This window comes from Pleurodeles waltl, chromosome 9, assembly GCF_031143425.1.
Source record: "Pleurodeles waltl isolate 20211129_DDA chromosome 9, aPleWal1.hap1.20221129, whole genome shotgun sequence".
NCBI classification, from domain to species: Eukaryota; Metazoa; Chordata; class Amphibia; order Caudata; family Salamandridae; genus Pleurodeles; species Pleurodeles waltl.
In genome coordinates this window covers 816,170,893-816,192,451 of record NC_090448.1, presented here as the reverse complement: position 1 = coordinate 816,192,451, position 21,559 = coordinate 816,170,893, and the positions used below count along the sequence as shown (strand labels likewise).

General features: G+C 41.9%; 1 protein-coding gene across 3 annotated transcripts in view; it reads left to right on the top strand.

The window, feature by feature from the left end:
- The window catches only part of COQ8B (coenzyme Q8B), a 115,141-nt gene that overhangs the window by 30,810 nt on the left and 62,772 nt on the right, over positions 1–21,559 (top strand). For all 3 annotated transcript variants that reach the window (XM_069208093.1, XM_069208095.1, XM_069208094.1), the window contains exons 2-5: positions 343–529; positions 3,837–4,196; positions 5,899–5,965; positions 8,010–8,087. In XM_069208093.1, the coding sequence (XP_069064194.1) occupies positions 353–529; positions 3,837–4,196; positions 5,899–5,965; positions 8,010–8,087 (682 nt within the window). In that variant the 5' untranslated portion in view covers positions 343–352. The remainder of the gene's footprint in view (positions 1–342; positions 530–3,836; positions 4,197–5,898; positions 5,966–8,009; positions 8,088–21,559) is intronic.

Genomic DNA, 21,559 nt, shown 5'->3' with positions numbered 1-21,559 from the left:
CCTTGTGTAAATGGGTGCTAAAAAGTGGTAGCTGCTTTCAGTAATTGTGGACCTGTCCAGCAGCTTTTGCAGAGATAAAAAGGACATTCCACTTACATTGTTATCTGTCTAACTTGCATCTGTGGTTTGTGCTCTTTGAACTATGGGCAGTTACTATTACTGCTCACAAAGTTAACTGTTCTAAGGTCCTCAGAATTTCGCGGGCAGTGCCCCAGATACAGTGTCTCGGTATGGTTCCAGGATTTCATTAAAGAACGAAATGCCTTCTCTTTCCTGTGCTGGATTTCTGTATATTTTCTCACTGTTTCCTGATCGACCAATCTTTTTCTAAATTTCTTTCAGCGAATAAAAAATGTGGCGTGAGGTTGGTTACGTGGTAATGGGAGCGGCCCGCATTGGGCAGGCATTCGTGGAGACCCAAGGCGAGCACATTCGTTTGATAGCATGTAACTCCTCATTGGGTGGTGGACTGAGGAGTATGCAGGCTGCCACAGAAGGCTGCTTGAGCTCGCTGGTCACAGGCAGACAGGTAACGTTCAAAACATCCTTTTAAGCACTATCTTACTCAAGTTGTCTGATTATGTTTATTCACCTCCTCTCATTTTCGGGGATTTCAGCTTCCCTCTTTTAGGAAGTAGCCTCGGGAGCGCCACAAATTTGTAAAGAAATTGACAGGCCATTTCTTGACTGAAAATCTATCCAATGTGCCACCATTTTTTCGAATTTTGCCCTATCTGTGATGACCATTGGGCACATGTTCTGCTCGGCATGCTATTCCTCTTGGTCTTGAAGATAAAATAGAGTGTATATGCTACAGATGTCCTTTGAAAATGTACATTGAGATATGAGAATGTTTTCAGACAGCCGTGAATCGATATGGCATTTTCGGTTTTAACCAATTAGAGCTCCGAATTGCCTCTGTCCCGCATCGCAATGTCGCAATGATTAGCCATTGTGTAATCCGATTGAGGACTTGCACGCTCTGCATTATCTAGTAATTCTAGTCCAATGCCTTCCATGTAGTTCCCGAAGTGTTTCCCTTTGCACACGGCTTTGGCTTAGGAAGGTTTGATGCAGTTAAAATTCTCTAAGAACACTTTGTGGCATGGAAAGTTAACAATTTTTCAAGTGGCTTACATTAGCAAAAGATATTTCATAGAGGATGCAGCAGTCCTTTATTGCAGTGTCTTTTATTCATTAGTATCAGTATGAGTTTGTCATGGTTAACAACTGTAGCATTCGTTATTGGGAAGGGAAGATTAATTGTAAGCATTTTGCAAAGATCTGGGTTATAGCCTGAGTTCTTTCTTCTATGCTACACTCTAATCCGGAAAGTGTAAATGACTGGACACTCAGTGTGTATTCGGTGTTGGCTGAAATTCACTCATGAAATGAGGATTGGAGTCCTCAGAACGTGGTTAAATTCAACGAAAAGGTTGCCTCTCTTTTCATTACTCTGAATATTACACCCACAAGTAACATGGTCTCCTTATTTGAGCAATTAATGGCCGAAACAGTGAAATGCTTAAAACGACAGGGGAAAAAGAGGATTTATTTAAAAGTTAACTATCTATTAAAATTAACAAGTTGATTCGAAGGGAATATCTAGTTGCTTCTCCTGAATGAAAAACGTGATAAAATCTCTAAAGGAGGAAGGGAAACAGGTGAGACGTTCCGTAAACTATAGACAACTAGATATGCTTTGGTCTTCTCTACAGCAAGTGACGTCAAAAAAAATGCCCGGGCCCTCTATCATATCATTGAGCAAAACGCCGTCTAAAAAAGGGCCCAATAGTAAATGTAATAACAGTGGAAACGTGGTGAATTTTCGCTAAGAATTTATACATGCGAAACAATGAAGAAGGTTCTTCTGTGATGACTCCCAAAGATTGTAACCTGTTCAATCACCTCCTAACAACCATGTAATAGGGTATATCAGAAAAGTAAGAGCTTTGGCAGCAATGGGCCCTGACGAAGTACCAATTTTGGTGTTAAAACGTAATCCCAAACAGGGACCAACCCCCTGATTCCCTTATTTGAATTCTTCTACGCCTCCGGTCAGTTGCCAAATGCCTGGAGGGGGGAGCAACCTCCGCCCCTCTTTTATAGGAAAGGAAGTAGAAAACAACTAGTACATTATCAGCAGATTTGGCTTTTGAGTGCTGCGTAGAAGATCTTCGCAATGAGCATCTTAGAACTGGGCACATGAAGTGAACAGTATTCCCCTTGAACAGTCTGGCTTCAGAACAGATGACAATGATATCATGAGTAGTCATAGGTTATTTTACGTATTATGATCATTTTTATATTGTGATGTGGATTTTACTTTGTTTATAGGGTGATTATTGTGGATCTCAGATCAGATGAGGTCAAAAACAGTTTAAAATTAAAATTTGAAAATGTATAGTCAGAGTTGTAGAGCTAATATGCAATGACTCACTCGAGTTCAGCGATATCTGCAAAGTCTGTGGTTGTAGTGAATTGGGTGAGATCAAACAAACCCTTCAAAAGTAACTGGTGTAAGTTGGGCTATATTAAATGTTTTGAGATTTCTGCTTCTTGGTATTTTGAGCAAAAATAAATAATTAGCCATAAACCTCCGTCGAATCAGCTCACTTGCTGCTGTTGATTGCAGTCCAAACAAATTACAAACCTTGTGGAATCAGATATTCTGTACCTGTACCCGGATTGTGGAATGATTGACGTGCAATGCCTATTTTCTTTCGGTAAAACTCTCAGAAATGCTTATTCAATTAATTGGCGTCCTTGTACTCTGCCTTTGTTCAGTAAACTCCAACTAAGCACTAATAATTTTTGGGCGCTTAAACACAGTTCAGTAGTTTAACCATGCAGTACATAAAAATGTTTAATATCAGATGCTTTGGAGGCATGCTATCTGTTGGTCTCTCACCCCTTTATGTTGAAAGAGCAAACAATACGTGTTTGGTACCTGTGACCACAACACAAGAGGCACCGCTGTAAAATTCTGGTTCGAAGTGTACAACATAGTTCAGTGCAGTGCACCCTGGAGACACTAACGTGATTTAAATAAAAGGAACTGCCAAATATGAGTTAGATGCCTTTACTTAAAGAACAATAAATGGCAACTTTTCAGTGCACCATTTCTTCTGTAAAGATGATACTTTTTAAGGATGAAAGGACGTTTTTATATTTGGGCTTGCCTAATTTAGTTTTAATTTACTGACTCAAGAGTAGTTAAAAGGTGTGCACCCCTTTAAGGATATTGTTTGCCCCAGTATATGTAAGATGGAATCGTCTCCTGACTCGCCTTCTTAGCATGTGGTTTATTATCTGCAGAAAGCTTGAGTAATGGTGTCTGCAGACAATGTGATCATACCCAGCAGATCGGCACTGTATGTGTTACCTGTTAAATGCTTTGAGATCCGTTGGCAGCTAAGGGCTGGAGTGGTATTTTCTGCAAGCTTGATTGGTTCTTGCAGAGGTTTGTCATCCCAAATTGGCCTTTCCATTGTTTAGTTGTAGAAAATTAGACATTTTGATTTTTAATGAATGTTTGGGTCTTAAACGTGATGTATATTAGATGATCCTCTTCTTTGCTATGAGACTTTGTTTTCGAGTTACCATTAATCTCACAGTAACATTCTCATTCGCTCCCTCTTTGTTTGCTCCTTTGTCTCTCCTCATCTTGCTCTCTATTAGTCTCTTTTGAATATCCCAATATTGTATTTGAGTGCTATAGATCCTATTACAGTTAAGATAATGTAATGTTCTTTTGACAGTTCTTTTAAACAGTGAGATGCACTCCAACTTTAAAGCAATACGATAATGACACAAATTGTGTGCTTCACTTTCAGAAGGGCCACCACAGAGTTAAGGAAGCTTCATCGTTACAGGAGGAAGATGTGTCTGTGTGGAGCATTATCTCAGAAGAGCCTTCCCCAGGAGAAGATTGTAAGACCAATTGTGATTCCTCCTCTCTCGAAACAGACACTCCCATTCAGTGTGACCAAAGTGCAGAGCGTCCACAACCCATGGGCCACACACAGCAAACTGGTTTTAGCAGCAAGAATTTGAGTGGAACAAGAACTGGGCAGAGCAAGACTTCCCGTCACTATTCTACAGTGAGGGGACTTACAGCAGAGGATATCAGAAAAGCCAGGGATGCCAAGCAAACCAAGGAGCCCCAAGATCTGGTGAAGCCTCCCAGGCAGAAGGTAGTTGCAAACAGTTATTATATTTAACACAACATATACACTCTCTAGATGGTAAGATCTTAAAGAAGTATGACACCTTGTTTTGTTACTTCTGTGCATGCAAGGTCCTTCCTTTTTGCTTCCTGTTTCTACTCACTCTTAAACACAGCATACCCACTTCTTTTGGGAATATTCCTGTGTTCTGCTGACACTTTCCATGAGAATGTATATAGTAAATGGCTTTCAGAAAAAGTGGTGCAGAGGACTTCTGTGGAAAGACGCTGCCTGCAGTTATATGTCACGCAAACCACATTCACTTGGGACTGAAAATCTCAGCAGGTACCAAGAGTAAAATTCATACATAAAGTAAAAGAGCCCATACAGGAGAAAGTGTGTGTTGTACATTGCAAGTGCAGCTGCTTAAAAGAAGTTCAGCAGTTCACTATCTGCAAACTACTTGATTCAAATTGTCAGGTTTCTGTTTTCTTTACCCATACTGCCATCTTAGTTGACCTTGGTATGAGTTCCTTACACAGCTACACACAAATGACATCACTAGTCCAACTCGGGCAGTTGTTCTAAACAGGGAAAGTAACATGTTATTTCTTAAAGTGGATTGATTTGTCTCTGACTCGTTATGGGCAGAGGTCTTCACTTTTAGCTGTAGAGCATAAAGGGCTTTTACCTTTAATGGTCCAGTTCAAGTTTGCCCTAACATCACTCTTTTGGTAGCCTAATTGCTGTGGTGAGTGCATGACTTCTGTTTAGGATCTACTAATGCCATAGCAACATTTCCTTTGATTTACGAGGATGTAACACTGTTAAAATGGCCTATGCTTACCCCATGACAGATTCTATTGTATTACTTAACTGGTTGTTTTTATTGTTTTAAATTATATGACAATTTTGTGTAATCCACGTAATCAGTCTCTGGTAAGGGATGTTTTATGTTACACTTATTTATTTATTTCCTTTTTTCTTATTCTCTATATAACTCATTTTTTCCCTCTCTCAACTTCTTTCTGCTGGCTCTATCTTTCTCTCTTCCTCTTCTGAAAATACAAAACCTAAACTGCAGTTTTAATATTGGTACATTTTATATCCATTATGTACTTTCTATATTTGGTAATAGACTTATACGTTGTTTGTTAACCTTTTATATATTATACTTTCGTGTATCTCTCTTTGGACTAACTTTTAATTTTGGGGTATTTTATTGTACCTCTTTGATTCATTTTTTTAATTAATGAATAAAGCATTCTTATTCTAAAAAAAAAAAAAGTCTGCATGCTAATCGGGCCCACAACAGTAAATGGATTAGGTTTTAGTCCCCTAAAAGTTAGGGACATGAGATGAAAAGTGATATAGAATAATAGTTATTTTCCCCTCTAAATCTTTCTTAATTATTACTTTAAGGAGGGTGCAGAGTCTTCTAGAAAGTGATCTATTTAATAGATTATTCCCAGGCCTGCTTTTACACACTGCCAACACATTTTACCTCCCATGTTTGAGCCCCTGGGAATACTCAGCTCTACTTGTGTTCTGTCTGTGACGTAGGTAGGACCAAAGTTGTATATTGCTGAAAGATCCTTGTTTTTTTATTCATTAAGTGAAGGTGTTATTGGTTCTTCTCATGGGATTCTGGCCTTGTGTTCTCCTTTAAAGAGATTTGCTATTTCCAAAATGTGTTAACCCCTATTGAGTTTCTGTTTCTAATCTAAAGCTAAGTGAACGAGCTCGAGAAAGGAAAGTACCTGCATCTAGAGTGAGCCGCCTCGCCAACTTTGGAGGTAATGTTTTTTAAACAAGTCTGTAATACAATTCACAATTTGATAGCACAGAATCTCATATATGATCATATTTAGACGTCTTCAGTGCTTCCCTTTGGTGGATTCTTACTGTCTGCCTTTTTTAAACCAGTTTTAACATTTGTAGGGACTAAAACCTTTAGATGAAAAATGTTAGATATGTTGTATATGTTAGTTACAACTGTTAAGGAAGAAAGGGAAGAATGTCGTGTGCACACTAGAATCAAATTTAACAAGAAAAAAAGCCATTCATTGCTATAGATTTATTGAAAAGAATGAACAAATTATGTACACCTGTTGGACATTGTAATTAGTGCTTTGTAAAAATCAGGGCGCTTTGTAAAGGGCTAAAACTCAAGCTAAAATATGTAAAGGTTGAAAACTGTGTAAGAACAGCACAAACTATTTTGGAAACGTCTGGACCCTTTAAGTAATAAAGAATGAAGACGTTTACAGAAGAACTCTTTCAAGGCAGAGATGGGGGGATGTTCAGTTGTTTGGCTTATACATCTGTCCTGCTGATAAGGTGCTTGTATTTTCCACAGGGCCTCTTCATTGCTAGCTAAGAGCTTGCAGGCCTTTCCTTGTAGTGTGTGCTCTGTTTGTCAGTTAGTCTGTTAGCTGCCTGTTGTGTTCCTGTCTCTGCACCTTGCATTGTTCACCTCTGTAAGATGCAGCAGTCTGGCCAACCTAACACAGGAGCACAGCGGCTTCCTTGGCATTTCAGTAGCCATGCTCACACATTTTTAGAGATAAAAACACGGAATAATGTTTTGCATTCATACCAAAACTACTGCCGATTTGTGGAGCTCTTCTTAAGGCATCCCTTCAAACTCATGGTGGTCTGCCGCTGATCATACTGAGCTAGTGCTTGCCAGACATTTGTAGGATAAATCGTTTTTTGTTCTCTCCTTCAATGGTGTTCATAGGTTCTCAGTATAAAAGCAGTTTAAAACGTTTAGTAAATCTCACAAAAGCTTTACACTACTGGCATAAATCCTAACAAGTGAAGTTAACTATTTTGTGTGTAATGATGATCTTTTGAGTTCTGCCTTTTACATAATGTACGATCGTATGAAGTGTGCCATTGGTAATGTACTCAGGTGCTCCGTCTCATGCCTGCCCAGGTGTTCCTGCAATCTGAGCTGCCCAAATGGATGATCTTTTAAATCACATTCTACTTAGTAGCCACAAAAAGAATTATGTTACATTGGTTCCTGTTATAGCACTTATAGCTCCACTGCTGCTGTACTATGGATGTGCCAAAAACCTGAAGGTACTTTTTGTGAGGGAAATTTTTCCGAAGACCTACATCTGTGACCAAGGCACAGTAGCAATTACAACCTGCAGCTGCCTCCACATATGTGTTTGCAGCAGGGGCTACCTTATATAGCACTGCAATAATGTTTTATTTTAATACCAAACAAAGTGCAGTGTACCATATGGTTTGCAAGTGCATGGATTGCATGTGAACCCCTATCCCCCTCAGCTGAGTGCCATTTTGTTGCTTGGTACACACCATGCACTGTCTTGTATAGTAGGAGGTGATCTTGTTGTCTCTGCAGAGAATGACCTAGATGACCACTTAGTCTAGTAATGTTTGCCATTTGCTCTGCTTTTGCTGTAAATTGTCACTGCCAGACCTAGAGATCAGCGGTCCCTCTAGAGAGTTCGGTCTTTTCATGCTCTCAATCCCACACCCACACCACACATGCATTTCCCCCATCTCACTCAGCGAAAAAGCACATTCATATATAGGCAGAACTTACTGGATTGGCCAATGCTTATTGGCTTGGTATTTCATATTCTCATTGTAAGTATCATTCCAGTTGTGTGGGTTGTAAAAGGAAGCTTTAAATGCCCTGAATGAAGAAAGGGCAGTATTAGTCCGTAAAATTAGATCACTTTAATCATTTTTGTTATAGTTGCACCTACGTCTATATGTGCCATCCACCTTTTCTTCCACTCTACATATGCATAAACATTCTTCTTTTTCCATGACATCAGTGGTTTTATTTCTTATCAGGTTTGGCAGTAAGCCTGGGGATGGGAGCGTTAACTGATGCAGTCAAAAAGTCTCTGAATGGAAAAGTAGACGACAATGGTAAGCTAATTGCTCAAAGGTAGATTAAATAATCATGTGTAATTTGTTAGTGCCAAAGTCTAACTCTTATGCACTTTTGAGTGTCTATTATTGGTCCCTACATGCAGCCCTCCAGTTTTGTGGTGACTCATAATGTTGTATACTGTGTGATGGGAAACATACGTTCCTCCGGAGGCTAAGCACACCTCCCTCGACCATGAATGATATAGAGATGTGACCAAGTACCCGGTTTGTGGGGAAGAAACTTCGTCCATCTCGTCATGCCGCCATGCCTCCTCTTTAACCTTCCAACAACTACCCCTGTTGTAAGCTACTAGGAGCTCATCACCCATAAAAATTAAGTTCTGTGATAATAGCCTAGGACAAATCAGATAAATCCTAACTGCTTTTCACCTGCTAGAGAGATTAATGCTCCAAAGTGATTGACAAAGTTAGTGATCGCCCCAACGTGATGTTTTTAGTATTGAACTCTCCTAGAGATTATTCTACTAAACTTTTCCAAAGATCCTATCACAGAATTGTTATAGAACGTTACGTGTAGGTGGCATATTTCCCCAGAACAAAAGAGAATGCTCCAGAATGCTTCAGAGTGTCATTGGTAGGTGGTAGCCTAGATGAAAACTGCATACGAAGACAGAATGAGACATTAGTTGTAGTACAAATGTTCATTCATTTAAAATATAACCATAAAAGATACATATTAACAATTAAAAAACATAGCACCAAGTACATAAGAAAAAAAAGAGGTAAAATAAAGTAAGGCCTTAAAAGCATAGACACATGTATAAAAACAAGGGCCCAAAAAGACATCAAAGAACACATACAACAAAAATTATAGCACTATTTTCAAAAAGAGAGGACACCTTAAGTAATTCAGGCAGAACAGAAAACCTCAACCGTGTCCACTATGCTGTGTCCAAAGAACAATAAGATAACACCTGCTTAAAAACTGCTAATAATGTGGATCTGAGGGTTATCACCAAATAGGGCTAAAAAGACACACAGCAGCTTGTTCAAACTGTCGAGCCACTGTGTCGTGCCCACAGTAAGATTAAATCCATGCCTCCCGAAGCTTAAGTACACTATTTAAAAATTTGCCTACAGACACACAGGTAAAGAAATCCTGGATCATCAGGAGATGTAGCGTAGCTGATCCCACTTGTTTGGATTTTAAGTCTTTTAGAAGAGGTATTAAAAATCTTTTTCTAGGCCAGATGAAGTACTGACAAAACAATAAAAATATACGATAGTCTGTGCCGATAATTTATCACAGTCACAGAGACCCAGCGAATCCTGAGGAGATCAGCCATTGGAAAAACTGATCAGTTGTTTAAAAAGATTCAGCCTTATCCTTGTCAATAACTGACAGTGATAATCATTAGTCACCAATGTATAGGTAAAATTCTGTTGAAAGTATGAATTTATTAAACAGTAGACATGGGCAGCAGGTTTCTGCAATTTATTGTTTTCCCTTAGAGCACGAGTATGGATTGTAAAATCATGTTAACCCACTCGTAATCTGCGTTGGTGGTCTTTTCAGGGCATAAAATATAAATATGGGTGATCGGAATAGTAAATTATGTAGCCAAGCCAGGCAATCGCTCATACTTTATCCAGAGTGAGACAGTCTCTGATAATCACTCTGTTTAAGGTTGACTCTTCTTGTACCACACCGATAACCACAGTACCAATGGTCTTAAAGCAGTGATACCTGAAATACATTTGAGACCCAATTCCTCATAAACGACAAAGGTTGAGGTGCTTTGCAGGAAAACTAGTAAACGTCTGACAAACCTATTCTCCTCATCCTGGATAACACTGCAATCCTTAAGCTCCAGATATCACTATCATAGTTTGTAGCAGACACATATTTAGCATTATAAACTTTAAGAAGGGGCTTTATTGGTTTTCAGTCCAACCTTGAACCAAAATCCATGACCGCCCCCCATGAATGGGCAATGAATAATCTTTTAGATGTGAACTGGGACCACAAGTGTTCCTGTTGTCAAACAAAATGCCCAAATATCTTTTAAAAAATAATCGCAAAAAAAGTGCTTTATGTTTAGTGATATCCTTTACATACAATTTTGTATGGTTTATGGAAATATTTAGATGATCCATTAAATCTGCAAAAGTGTTAAGTAGTAATTACACCCCCATAGCCATCCTCAACATGAGCACGACATTGCCTGCGTAAAGCAGAATATGTATCAGAGGGGTTCCCACATGAGGGACATCACATTTCTTATCTATTAACATTGCCTCTAGGCGATTAATAATTACTAAACTATAATGGGGTAAAATGCACCCCTGCCTAACGCCACAAGTTATTGGAAAAGATCTTGTACAGCAGGCATCCCGCCGGTTCCTCACAAACGCAATTATATTTCTATGTATGTCCCACAAGAAGGAAACCAATACTGGATCTACACCCTTTGACAACAGCAAAGCCCAGAGCTTTGTGTGGTTTATCCGATTGAATGCTAAGGTCCATGAAACTTAAAAAATTATCCACAGTATACTTATGGATTATTAAAATTATAGGTTCAGGCACTGGTCGATGGTACTTAAGCCAGGCCTGAACCCATACTGTAGGTCACATATGATGTTATTCTTGTTAGTCCACAGGAATAGCCTTTCCAAGATCACCTGATCCAAGACCTTGTCAGTTTTATCAATCAAGAAGATGAGCCTGGGTTGGCTCAGTCGCCTTTATTAAAGATGGGAACGATAATGGATTGAGCTCAAGAGCTAGGACGACCAGGTAACACAGCAGCATTTAATACCTTGGATATCAAGGGGTCCCATAGAAGAAGATCACTCCAAAAAAGATTTGCTGGTACTCCATCAGTACCCAGAGCCTTATTTCTAGCTAGTCTCATAATGGCACCTGCAGCGTCTTGGATAGAGAATGAAAGTTTAGAATTTCCTGACTGTACCACCGTGATAGGTTAGAGTAGAGGGTCTATCCCTGGCTCTAAGGAATTTATATGAGAAAAATGGTCAAACCATCTTTTTTTTTCTATCACCGAGGTCGGGATTGGCCCATCCTCGGACCCTAGGATTGGACTATGCATGACCCTTCAAAAGGTAGCCTGGTCATAGAGATCACGGGCACTCAAAACCTTGTCCCAGGCATCATCCCTAAGGGATTTATTTCTTTCCTTAACAGCATTTTTATATAGGCCAAGTAAGAGTTTTACCTCCTCTTTGTCCCTGTGTGAGCATTTGAGGACCTTTTTTAAATCACGATGGGCTTTGAAGCATGCCTGATCACACCAGGGTTCTATCCTAGTAACAATGTGACCTCTACTGATAACAGTGAGAGCGCCCCCTCACACTTTCACAAAGTTCAGAAAAGTAATTCAGAGCACCTTTGGACTTAGAGTCAGGGTTTAGGCAGTATTCGATCTCACTACTCCTCTGACAAAACAGATTTCCACAAAACGCCTCTGGGATCACTTTTGTCCTTTTTCAAACGCTTACCTTGATCTGCAGGACCGAAATGTTTAGTGGCCTGGGTCGGCAAAGACAGTTTCTGGTGTGAGTGCTTTAACAATAAAATCAAAGGATTATGGTCACTCCAACCAGACCCTAAAATCCTATACTTAATTAAAGAATATAATGGGGATGAAGAGATTAAATTGTGATCCACTATTGTTTCACAGCCCCTACCAACATGAGTGGGATCCCCTGAGGAACTTGGAATGATAAGAGTCAGGGATTGAACTAAACAATTTGCCTGTTCTCCTTGGGTGGTGTGCTCAAAATGAACATTTGAAGGCACATCTCGTAAGCCGAAATCCTGAAAAATCTGGCTAACTTTTTGGCAGGCATTGATATTAATCACGCATATTGAGTTTTGGCATGAAAGAGATAAAACTTGAGCTGAACTGTGGGGACCATGTCTTGAATTTCTCAATAACCATGCCCATGGAGGCGACAACATAAGAATGTGCAGATTTGCCATTTGAATTATAAATGTTTAAAACCAAAAGGTTTGTTTAATCAGGAAAGATAAGAAAAACTGCGCCAAGATTAGAGGAGTTTCTATTAGACAATTTAAAGGCAATGATATTAGAATCCCTGTCTCCCTCCCCTCCCCCCTCCCCCCCCCCCAGGGTGGGAGGAATGATGAAGGGCCAATGCTTAATAAAATCTAGCCAATTCTGATAATTTCTCCTCAAGCCCAGCTACATTCAATAACAAAAAACTAAGCTGATCAGTGCATCAGCCCCTGAAAGGGGAGGATACTCACCCTCTTCCTGCAGTGCATTGACATCATTGCAACTAGTAGGGATAATCAGTCCACCTCCTCAAGTGTATCAACAGCATCAAATCTATTCAAGAGGGGGCTAGCTGTTGCCTTAATAGGCCTAGAAGTAGTCCCATAATGTATTTGACTCAGCAAAGATGGAGTAAGCCCGGAGGTACTCAAATTGTGCACAGTGTCTGGCATTTAAAAAAATATATATATACTATAGCCACAACCCAATGTTAACAGTTGGGTTTTCCTTCTTCTCAGAAGAGGCAAGAATTCTACCCTCTGCCCGACTATTGCTAAAATGAATCACTCAGCAAACACCTAAAAAAGTTTTAGGGCTGCACCCCCCAACCTCCCAGTCACCCCCCCTTAGCCCCCCCCGCCAGGTCTGTGTACCATATTGATTTGGAAATAAATGCACATGGCAGCGGCTGCCCTTGTGGTCAGCCAGTGTTTCTCTTTATTTTTTAACTGTTGATAATTTGCACTGCCATTTGCCTTAAGCTGGGACGCTTATTATACACATGGTGTATAATTGGGTGGAAGATCCAATCAATCAGTATTGGGCTAATGTGGACTGGTTGACTCCCTAGAAAAAGACTCTGAACAACCTTTTGCTAAGCGAATGTGGGGCCAGTGTGTGCCCCGGAAAATGTGGTGCAGAGTCACATATGAGAAGTTCATCATTAGTTACTACCTGTATATTAACAGATGCATCGTTCTTCACTACACCATCATCTCCATGGCCCAGGCAGTTATTGTTAGTGATATCTCTAGATAAAGAAGGGGTGGAGATGAAAGTCACATGACTATTCCCTGTGGCACAGTTGTCATGCAATATTGTGACAAGTTTAGGAAAGCTAGATGGACAGGCAGACTGTTATATTTGGCACACGGATGAATACAAATCTGGTGTGAAAGGGATTTCTCAATTAAACCATTATTGGATTCTAAAAATTAATCAACTTCATAGTCAAAAATGGCATCCTTTACAATGTTAAATTCATTCCTCAAACTACTAACAGTAGCTTTAATTTGTTTTTTTTCAACCATCTTCATTAGTATTTTCATAGTTAATATACAGCATATTGCTAGCAATCGATAGCCGGATGTGTGCTACAGAATAGGTATAATATGTCTGTCCATGTACTGCCTTGGTATCACATCATGTTTAGACTAAAAGGGGTTATGTGCTCTCATGGTGGTAGATAACAAAACCAGTTAAGACAGCAAAAAAGAACAATTAACCAAGCACACAATCACCATGTTCAAGGCTCCCCACAGTATTGGGATTCAACCGATTGACACCAACTAATGAAGTCCCTAACCCTCACTCTCCTCCACAACCCCACCTTTTTACTTTGACAATATATCACATGCCACTGAAAGCATTAGCACATGCCCATGGTCTCCTCATGCTGAATGATCAGCTATCCAGATGAAAAGATCTGCGCCCTTAGGAAGCACTACAGAGAGTTAGTCTTTAGTCACCTACAGACGGTTGCAGGCTTTCCAGCAGTTCCTCCCAGTCTGTTGCTATAGTTTTTTTCCATAGGCCACAAGCCTCTTCTTGCCTCAGTGCTGTTGCATCCTCCTTGCCCCATAAGAGCATATCCGCACTACATTGTTCCATCCCTGGTGATGCTCTGGCTTTCCTCTGCATAGCTGAGTTATGAGCATCACTAGGCCAACGAAACAGGTAGTGACTCCTCTTATTTGCCTCTTCCTGTACAGTTCAAGCAGACAGCTGGCCATAGTGTGAAGGTCACTTCGACTTGTGAGGTCTTTGAGTTTGCTCGCTACCACTAGCCACAGGTTGTGTGCTACCGGACAGTCCCAAAACATATGTGTTATATCAGCCCTAAGTCCCGTGCAGCACAGGCAATTAAGGGACAAGTCAGGGAAGAGTCTGTGCAGTCTAGCCTGGGTGAGGTAGGCTCTATGTAGTATATTATACTGAATGTATTGGAACATGGCATTCTGTGAGACCTTCTCCGGTTATACAAGGGTACTATCCCATTCCCTTTGAGAGTGTCCAGCGCCCACTGTGTGCAGGGTGGTTAATGGTTTTAGTGCCCATGATTTGCCATAGTCTTTTGAGCTCCGCAGTTTGACGCCTTTGGGCTAAGAAATGGCCTGCTAGGATGTCTCGGTCATCACACAGCTGTGCAAACGGGAGCAGGGTAAAATTTTGGAATAAGTCCCCTAACCTGGCCACTCCTGCCTTTTCCCACAGTGCCATTCCATCCTCGCCAAAGCGTTCCCTAAAGGGCAATATGTAGCCTAAGTGTATTTCAGGTGCAAATGCAGCAGTTGTAGGACTCTTGTCATGGGGGCGAGACTGCTGATTTTGGGTGGCAGCACCACCGGATATGGGGGACTGAGTTATCCCACACCGTGTGGCAGCGGTTGACCTAACCCTTTTGGCTAGCTAGCAGCACCTCACCAAAACCCAAAAGTACAGGTGTTTTGTGGCAACCTGATGCATCACACTCTGACTTCTCAGGGCAGTTGTGGTGCAAAAGATCTTACCCATTTCTCTTAGTTACACAAGTGTCATACATACACAAGACAAACAGAAGTAGGATTTAGTTCAATACATTTTGTGGAAGCAACTGCGTTCTATTTAAAAGGCATGAATTGCGATTATTAGAACAATGGAACACAACAATATTATTACAGTGACCAAAAAAGTGAAACAGATAAAAAGTCCCTACATTGTGTCTCAATAGTGAATCTAAAATCCCTACCTGCACTACTAAAATCCGAGCCCAAATCCGCTTGTTCGGGACTATGCAAGGAAACGCCAACCCAATACCTGAGTAATAAGCAGTGGGGGGCGGCCTGTTGGTCTGCTTGCAGTCCTCCCGAGTGGACTGAGAGAAGACGCCGAGTTCAGCAGAGCTGCGACGACATGGTACAGCATAAGATGACTGGCTGGAATGTCCCCTCTGACTTAGTTTGAGTGTTGTTTTATAATAAAACGTGTTGTGCTGTGAACTGCCCTGACTTGATAATGCGCCTTTTCTGTGTAAGGTAGACGTTGTACTCTTTAGACTGGCAATACTCGGTAAATAATCATGTACAGCCTCATGCAGCCTTTGGCTGTGCACAAGATGAAATGTTGTGCAAGGGAACAAATAGCAAATTACACATGAAAGGGCAACTGATAAAAATCATAACATCCCACTAAAATGAAGCCTTGCTAAAATAATAATAAAAGGAAATGAATGGAATGCAACTAGTTAAAAGGGTACAGGCCTCAGGCCTAGAGCTATAATAAATGTGCCCAAGCAAAACACTAAAATAACCCCACAACACCATATGACCCAGACCCGTGTGGTAACTCTTATGAGCTTCATGTAGATTATTAGTTTGACAGGGGAGGCCCCCCTATGGTAGAAAGGCCTCGCTGACTACTGGCTGTGCACGGTCAGCAAGGCCACTGCCAATTCCTCTACATGCTGACCTGTCAGCCTGTGGGCCGTCCACTGAAGCTGGGCCGCCAAATAATAATGTTTTAAGATTAGAGTGCCCTTCTCTACTGGCAGCTGTAGTTTTGTTAATGCTATGCGTTTCCTCCCTTTGTTCCACAGGAAATTCCCAGTAGTGTGTGCAATATGTGGTATGTGCCACGAGGAACTGTCATCGAGAGATGAAAATAGTACAGTAATTGAGGGAGTATGACCACCTTGGAAAGAGCCAACCTACCCTGTACGGACAATGAAAGCGCGCACCAAAATGCAATCTGTGGGCGGAGTGTAGCAATGGCTTTAGTGAGATTGCTATCCAGGGAGTCTGTAGCCGTGTGGTAAATGTTGATGCCAAGGTATTGGAATGTATGGGCGACTGTCAGCCACAAAGTCTTGCGGCGAGCAGGTTGGGTGGAGTGGGAACAAGCAAGTCTGCCTTTTCCTACTGCTGATATATAAGAAGACCAGGAAGCTTTCTGGTCTTTGGCCAATGTTTTTTTTAAATCTGAGGTGAAGTGGACAACAAAACGACAGCAGTCTGAAAAATTGTACCTACTCAGTCCTGAATAGAACATATGAGGCAAAACTATGTTATGTCATATGGTGACTCGGTTACCTGCAACTTCAACATATAGAAAAACTAAAAGTGACAATGGAATTGTACATCATTATTTATTATTTTGTATTTGTGCCATTCGTAGTTGAGTTGCCAGTGGCATTGCCTCAGCTAAGTTCCCAGATAAACAGAAGTGAAGTCTTTTTATGCCCATTTTGATCACTCCTGTCCCACTATTGGCTCCCCAGAAGCCTCAAAATGTGCTGCCTGGGGACATGGAAAAGGCGAAGAGTGGACAATATAGAGCAGTGGTTCCCAACATTCTGTCTTCCGTGGACCCCCATTTTATCAATACTGGAACCTGGGGACCCCTACTGAATCACTATTGGAATCCGAGGACCCCCCCACTGAGACAATACTGACAGCTGGGAACCAAATCTGTCAATATTATTTAGTTTCCTAAGCAGCAGCTGACCCCCTGAGGAGGCTTCGCGGACCCCCAGGGGTCCCCAGACCACAGGCTGGGAATCACTGAAATAGAGCACACATATGGCTCTGAGAGTTCTGTTTACTTCCCTGCCTTACTGGCTGTTGGGATCCTAGGTAGCAATTGAAGTACCAGGCTAAAAGAAGCATAGTCAGGGGTACTAGCTGATTCCCTTTATTTCCCCCCTAATTTGTAGTCATGCTTGTCAATTCCACTTAAGTATTGGTAGTGTTCTGTTTTGTACCGCAAACTAGAGATCCTGCAGAAGAGCATCAAAACACCTTCATTATCCTAGATATCTCTATGTTGTAGAAAGAAGGATGAAATAATATTGTTAAATATAAATCAGAAAATCCCAATAGGTCCAAATACAAGGTTCCCTGAGCCAGCAAATCACCCCCATCGAATGAATTGATGAAGCACTAACTTCTCACATATTACATTACAATTATGATTGTAATGCCAAAAGCCCACCAATGAGCACATGTTTATGTTGAAGCATATTTTAAGTAAAAATATTGTATATGCTCTTAAATATAAACAGAAGCAGTGGGGCATCTTCTGGCTAGCATTACAATTGTTCTCCATCATCTGTCATATAATTTCCCCCCTGCTCAGTATTTGGTCTCTTCTACTTTTTGTCTTCCTTTGTATTAAAAATCCTAACTAGGTCAATGACTTATGGCTGGATAAGGGTGGAACATTAAATGGAGGCTTTGCGCATAGTAGACTGTAGCGTGAACTTGTAATATGGGTAATGATGGGTTATATGGTCCCTTGTGACTATTACTTCAGGCAAAACACACCCTTAAGAAATGTTATAAATGGGCTACTATTTTATGAATGTACAGTGAAAGAGTGAGTTCGATGGCATATGTTGCTGCAGATACACATGTTTGGCACAGTCCGCTGCCTGGTGTTGGGCTCGGAGTATTACAAGTTGTTTTTCTTCGAAGAAGTCTTTTTGGTCACGGGACCGAAGGACTCCTCCCTCCTCGGCTCCATTGCGCATGGGCGTCGACTCCATCTTAGATTGTTTTTTTCCGCTGTCGGGTTCGGACGTATTCCTTTTCGCTCCGTGTTTCGGTTCGGAAAGTTAGTCAGAATCTCGGAAGAAAGCGTCGGTATTGTTCCGTTCGGTATCGGGATAGTTAGGTACATCGACACCGATCATCGGAAGACTTTGGGGTAGTTTCGATCCCCCATCGGGGCCTGGTCGGCCCGACCGCGTGCGACATCGAAGCCGATGGAACGGACCCCGTTTCGTTTCTGCCCAAAATGTCACAGTAAGTATCCTTATACAGATCAGCACTTGGTCTGTAACTTGTGCTTGTCCCCCGAGCACAAGGAGGATACCTGTGAAGCCTGTCGAGCCTTCCGGTCCAGAAAAACACTCCGGGACCGAAGAGCCAGGCGTCAACAAATGGCGTCCACGTCGACAAAACAACGTTTCGACGAGGAAGAGGAAACATTCTCGGTTCCGGAATCAGAATCCGGAGACTCCGACGTCGAACAACAGCAACAAACTGTGAGTAAGACGTCGAAAAGTAAATCCATCGACAAACCGAAAGCCCAGGGGACGCCACTGCCAACAGGCCATGGCTCGACCCATAAAACAGGCGACCCGTCGAAGGCGCCGAAAAAGGGCACGCCCATAGCGAAGACACCCGACTCCGGTCGAGGGACCGCCATGGAGCAACCTCGGAGCCGAGAAAGCGGCTCCGAGAGACAAAAACAAGATACCGGCACCGAAAAACATCGGCACCGAGAATCCATGCTGAAAGGAACAAAAATTCTGTCGGTGCCGAAACCGAAAAAAGATTCTCTCTCGGCGCCGAAAAATACCACACCTTCATCCTACTCAGAGGAACAAGGAATAAGTGGCCAAATGCACAGATTTGGACAAGAGCTCCAAAGTGTAGAATCGGACTACACACAAAAGAGACTGTACATCCAGCAAGACACAGGGAAGATATCAACCCTTCCCCCAATCATGAGGAAAAGAAGGATCGGACTTCCAAAGGATGACGCACAACCACAAGCCAAAGTGGTTAAAAAAGTCACGCCTCCGCCCTCTCCACCACAGGCATCGCCGGCACAAACACCGCCACAAATGCACTCACCAGCGCAAACTACCATAAGCCATGACGATCAGGATCAAGACGCTTGGGACCTGTATGACACCCCAGTGCCGGACAATGATCCCGAGTCATACCCCACAAAGCCGTCACCGCCAGAGGACAGTACCTCATACTCGCAACTGGTGGCTAGGGCAGCAGAATTCCACAATGTCCAACTGCATTCCGATCCTATAGAGGATGATTTTTTTATTTAACACCCTCTCGGCTACACACAGCCAATATCAATGTCTCCCAATGCTACCAGGGATGTTACGGCACGCAAAACAAATTTTTGAAGAGCCCGTAAAATCAAGAGCCATCACCCCAAGGGTGGATAAGAAATACAAACCACCACCCACAGACCCAGTGTTTATTACTTCGCAGTTACCACCTGACTCCGTGGTAGTAGGGGCAGCTCGCAAGAGAGCAAATTCACATAAATCTGGCGACGCCCCACCTCCGGACAAAGAAAGCCGAAAATTTGATGCGGCAGGAAAAAGAGTAGCATCACAGGCAGCCAACCAGTGGCGCATCGCAAATTCACAAGCGCTGCTGGCCAGATATGACCGCGCACACTGGGACGAGATGCAACTTCTCGTAGACCATCTTCCCCAGGAATACCAAAAAAGGGCGCAGCAAATAGTTGAAGAGGGACAAACGATCTCAAACAATCAAATCCGCTCTTCACTAGACGCAGCCGATACTGCAGCAAGAACAGTCAACACTGCTGTCACCATAAGGAGACACGCTTGGCTACGCACTTCAGGCTTCAAACCTGAAATCCAGCAGGCTGTCCTTAATATGCCCTTCAGCGAGAAACAACTTTTTGGCTCTGAAGTGGATACAGCCATTGAAAAACTTAAAAAGGACACAGACACGGCCAAGGCCATGGGCGCACTCTACTCCCCGCAGAGCAGAGGCTCTTTCAGAAAAACTCCATTTAGAGGGGGGTTTCGTGGCCAACCCACAGACACCACCAGCCAACAAACAAGAACCACACCATATCAGGGTTCCTTCCAAAGGGGAGGTTTCAGGGGATATCGGGGGGGTCAATTCCCAAGGAGTAGGGGAAGATTCCAGACTCCAAAAACACCTCCACCTAAACAGTGACTTTCAAGTCACGCAACCCCTTCACTCAACACCAGTGGGGGGAAGACTAAGCCAATTCTACCAATCTTGGCAACAGATTACAACAGACAATTGGGTATTAGCAATAATCCAACATGGCTATTGCATAGAATTCCACAACTTCCCACCAAACATCCCCCCAAAACACGCAAAATGTCACCACAACATTTAGAACTTTTAGGACTAGAAGTTCAAGCACTACTGCAAAAGGATGCAATAGAGTTAGTACCAGTACAACAAAAAAACACAGGAGTTTACTCCCTGTACTTTCTAATTCCAAAAAAAGACAAAACATTAAGACCAATATTAGATCTCAGGACACTAAATACCTACATCATATCGGACCATTTTCACATGGTCACACTACAAGACATCATTCCACTGCTCAAACAGCAAGATTACATGACCACATTAGACCTAAAGGATGCGTACTTTCATATACCAATACACCCTTCTCACAGAAAGTACCTACAGTTCGTATTCAAAGGAATACATTACCAATTCAAGGTGTTGCCATTCGGAATAACAACTGCACCAAGAGTGTTCACAAAATGTCTAGCAGTAGTAGCAGCACACATCAGGAGACAACAGATACATGTGTTCCCTTACCTAGACGATTGGCTAATCAAGACCAACACAGTAAAAAAATGCGCAAACGACACCACATTTGTCATACAAACCCTTCACAAACTGGGGTTTTCCATCAACTATACAAAATCACACCTAGAACCGTGTCAAACACAACAATATCTAGGAGCAACCATCAACACATCAAAAGGAATTGCCACTCCAAGTCCACAAAGAGTGCAGGCATTCCACAAGGTAATAAGTGCTATGTTTCCAAACCAAAAGATACAAGCAAAATTTGTGCTAAAACTTCTAGGCATGATGTCATCATGCATAGCCATTGTCCCAAACGCAAGACTACACATGCGACCCTTACAACAGTGTCTAGCATCACAATGGTCACAGGCACAGGGTCAACTTCAAAATCTGGTGTTGGTAGACCGCCAAACATACCTCTCGCTTCTATGGTGGAACAGCAAAAATTTAAACAAAGGGCGGACATTTCAGGACCCAGTGCCTCAATACGTTATAACAACAGATGCTTCCATGACAGGGTGGGGAGCACACCTCAATCACCACAGCATTCAAGGACAATGGGATATACACGAAACAAAATTTCATATCAATTACCTAGAACTGTTAGCAGTATTTCTAGCGTTAAAAGCCTTCCAACCCATAATAACACACAAATACATTCTTGTCAAAACAGACAACATGACAACAATGTATTATTTAAACAAACCAGGAGGAACACACTCAACACAATTGTGCCTCCTAACACAAAAAATTTGGCAGTGGGCGATTCACAACAACATTCGCCTAATAGCACAATTTATTCCAGGAATACAAAACCAACTAGCAGACAACCTTTCGCGAG